At 36.7% G+C, this 2,701-nt stretch overlaps 1 protein-coding gene across 1 annotated transcript; it reads left to right on the forward strand.

Annotated features, from left to right (window-relative positions):
- Positions 1–829: 829 nt before the first annotated feature.
- On the forward strand, positions 830–2,306 carry LOC111882072 (chalcone synthase J). The gene is made up of 2 exons (XM_023878437.3): positions 830–1,085; positions 1,185–2,306. The coding sequence occupies exons 1-2, from the start codon at positions 908–910 to the stop codon at positions 2,174–2,176; spliced, it is 1,170 nt and encodes a 389-aa protein (XP_023734205.1). The 5' UTR covers positions 830–907; the 3' UTR covers positions 2,177–2,306.
- The last annotated feature ends 395 nt before the right edge of the window (positions 2,307–2,701 follow it).

The following is a 2,701-nucleotide window of genomic DNA, read 5'->3' on the forward strand; positions in this document are numbered from 1 at the left end:
AAACTCAATTTTTTTACGTTAATTATATTATTGTATACTTTTATAACATGTAGTTTTAACCACATGATATGATATATAAATAAAAGACACAAGTTGAGTTGAAAATCGTCTTTCCTATTTATCATTTTATCTTAACGACGGTTCATATAACCGACATATGATTTATATCCTACAAAACAAAACAAATAGTTTGTGTTTATATATGATTTCAAAATAAAAAAAATAAGGGAAAATGACTTAAAAGTCCAACAAAGTTTCCAAACCATTCAAAAAACCCCAATCAAGTTTTGTTTGTTCAAAAAAACCCAACGAACTTAACATTTTATCTAAAAAGTCCAATAAAGTTCCAAACCGTTCAGAAAATCTCAATTTTGTTTTGCTTAAGTTCATTGGGTTTTTTTTGAACAGTCAAAACATGATTGGAGTTTTTTAAACGTTTTGGAAACTTCGTTGCCTAACAAGTCATTTTTCCGATACGGTAATAAGCCACGTCATATGTTTCTCTTATTTGAATTTCAGGAAAGTATAACTTAGTTGAGCTTTTTAGACAAAATGTTAAGTTTGTTGGGTTTTTTTGAACAGACAAAACATAATTGGGGTTTTTTGAACGGTTTGGAAACTTAATTGGGCTTTTAAGTCATTTTCCCAAAAAATAATGCCAAAACGTATTTAAATCATGAGGTTGGTTTGATAGGCAAATGCTAGTCACGTGCCCGCTTCCCAGTTGAAAATTTGAGATACGGGAGTTATACATGTGATACCCATCCACCATTCTCCCACATACCAAACCCATCATTCCTTCTATATATCATCCCTTCTATATATTTTCAAGATACAACCATCACTTAACACAACAATTCTATTTTTCAAGTCATAGATCACTACCATTTGTACCTTCACAAAAAAAATGGTTAACGTTGAGGAGTTCAGAAAGGCGCAACGAGCTGAAGGTCCGGCAACAATTATGGCCATAGGAACTGCCACCCCACCAAATTGTGTCCTCCAAAGCACCTATCCAGATTACTATTTTCGTATAACAAAAAGCGAGCACAAGACAGATCTTAAGGAGAAATTTAGACGCATGTGTAAGTTATATACATGTCATGTAGTACTACTTAATGACGTAATTCTAGTTCAATATTTTATTGTTAATTACATTAAATCTTTTTGGGTGATGTTTTCAGGTGATAAATCAATGATAACAAAGCGATACATGTACTTGACTGAGGAGATTCTGAAAGAGAAACCAAACATTTGCGCTTACATGGCACCATCGTTAGACGAAAGACAAGATATCGTTGTCGTGGAAGTTCCAAAGCTAGGTAAAGAAGCTGCAATTAGGGCAATCAAGGAATGGGGTCAACCCAAGTCAAAGATCACCCACCTCGTGTTTTGTACCACTTCGGGGGTTGACATGCCCGGAGCAGATTACCAGCTTACAAAGCTCCTCGGTCTTCGTTCTTCAGTCAAACGCTTCATGATGTATCAACAAGGGTGTTTTGCTGGTGGCACTGTTCTTCGTTTGGCCAAGGACTTAGCTGAGAACAACAAGGGTGCACGTGTATTGGTTGTTTGCTCCGAGATCACCGCAGTTACTTTCCGTGGACCTAATGAGACTCATCTTGATAGCCTTGTAGGTCAAGCTTTGTTTGGCGATGGTGCAGCAGCTATTATAGTAGGTTCTGACCCATTGCCCGATGTGGAAAAGCCACTTTTTGAGTTAATTTCTGCTGCCCAAACTATTCTTCCAGATAGCGAAGGTGCAATTGATGGGCACCTTCGTGAGGTCGGGCTTACATTTCATCTCCTCAAAGATGTTCCTGGACTTATCTCAAAACACATTGAAAAGAGCTTGGTAGAGGCCTTTAAACCGTTGGGAATTGCTGATTGGAACTCACTTTTTTGGATCGCACATCCAGGTGGCCCTGCGATCTTGGACCAAGTGGAGGAAAAACTACGCCTTACGCCTGATAAACTGCGGGCTACGAGACAAGTGCTTAGTGAATATGGTAACATGTCAAGTGCTTGTGTGCTGTTTATCTTAAATGAAATGAGACACTCTTCGGCTACAGCTGGGTTCGACACCACAGGAGAGGGTCTGGAGTGGGGTGTGTTGTTTGGGTTCGGTCCCGGTCTCACTGTTGAGACTGTGGTTCTCCGTAGTGTGTCTATTTAGTTCTTATGTGGTGTTTTCGTCACGCATGGCTTGGTGCGCTAACAGAATGCTAGTGTTCATTAAATCATTGAAATTGTACCTTCCGTTATTTTGATCATCGCAATAAATGGTGTGTATTGTGTATAGTAAATTGTATTAATCTTGTTTTAATGTATTATATTATATTATATATAATAAAACACAATCTTCTTATGAACACTATAGTTTTGCGGTTTTATAATTTACCAATAATTTTTTTTTTTTTATTTCACACTTGCACCTTAAATCTACTTTCTTATTTCATATTTTGGCTTCAAACATTTTTTATGTTGGCAGCTTTTCCTTAGACTTTCATACAATGACAATTTCCCCCCTTCTATTTTGTAGAACGACACTTTCCACCCCTTTCTTTGTAGAATGACAGTTTTGATCCATTTATTTTATAAAATATCACTTTTACCTCTTCAATTTGAAGAATAACAATTTCCCCTTGCAAAACCGTCCACACAAAGAATAAAATGATTAATATTAGTACTTTCCTTTTGT

Source organism: Lactuca sativa, chromosome 2 (genome assembly GCF_002870075.4).
Source record: "Lactuca sativa cultivar Salinas chromosome 2, Lsat_Salinas_v11, whole genome shotgun sequence".
In the NCBI taxonomy this organism is placed as follows: Eukaryota; Viridiplantae; Streptophyta; class Magnoliopsida; order Asterales; family Asteraceae; genus Lactuca; species Lactuca sativa.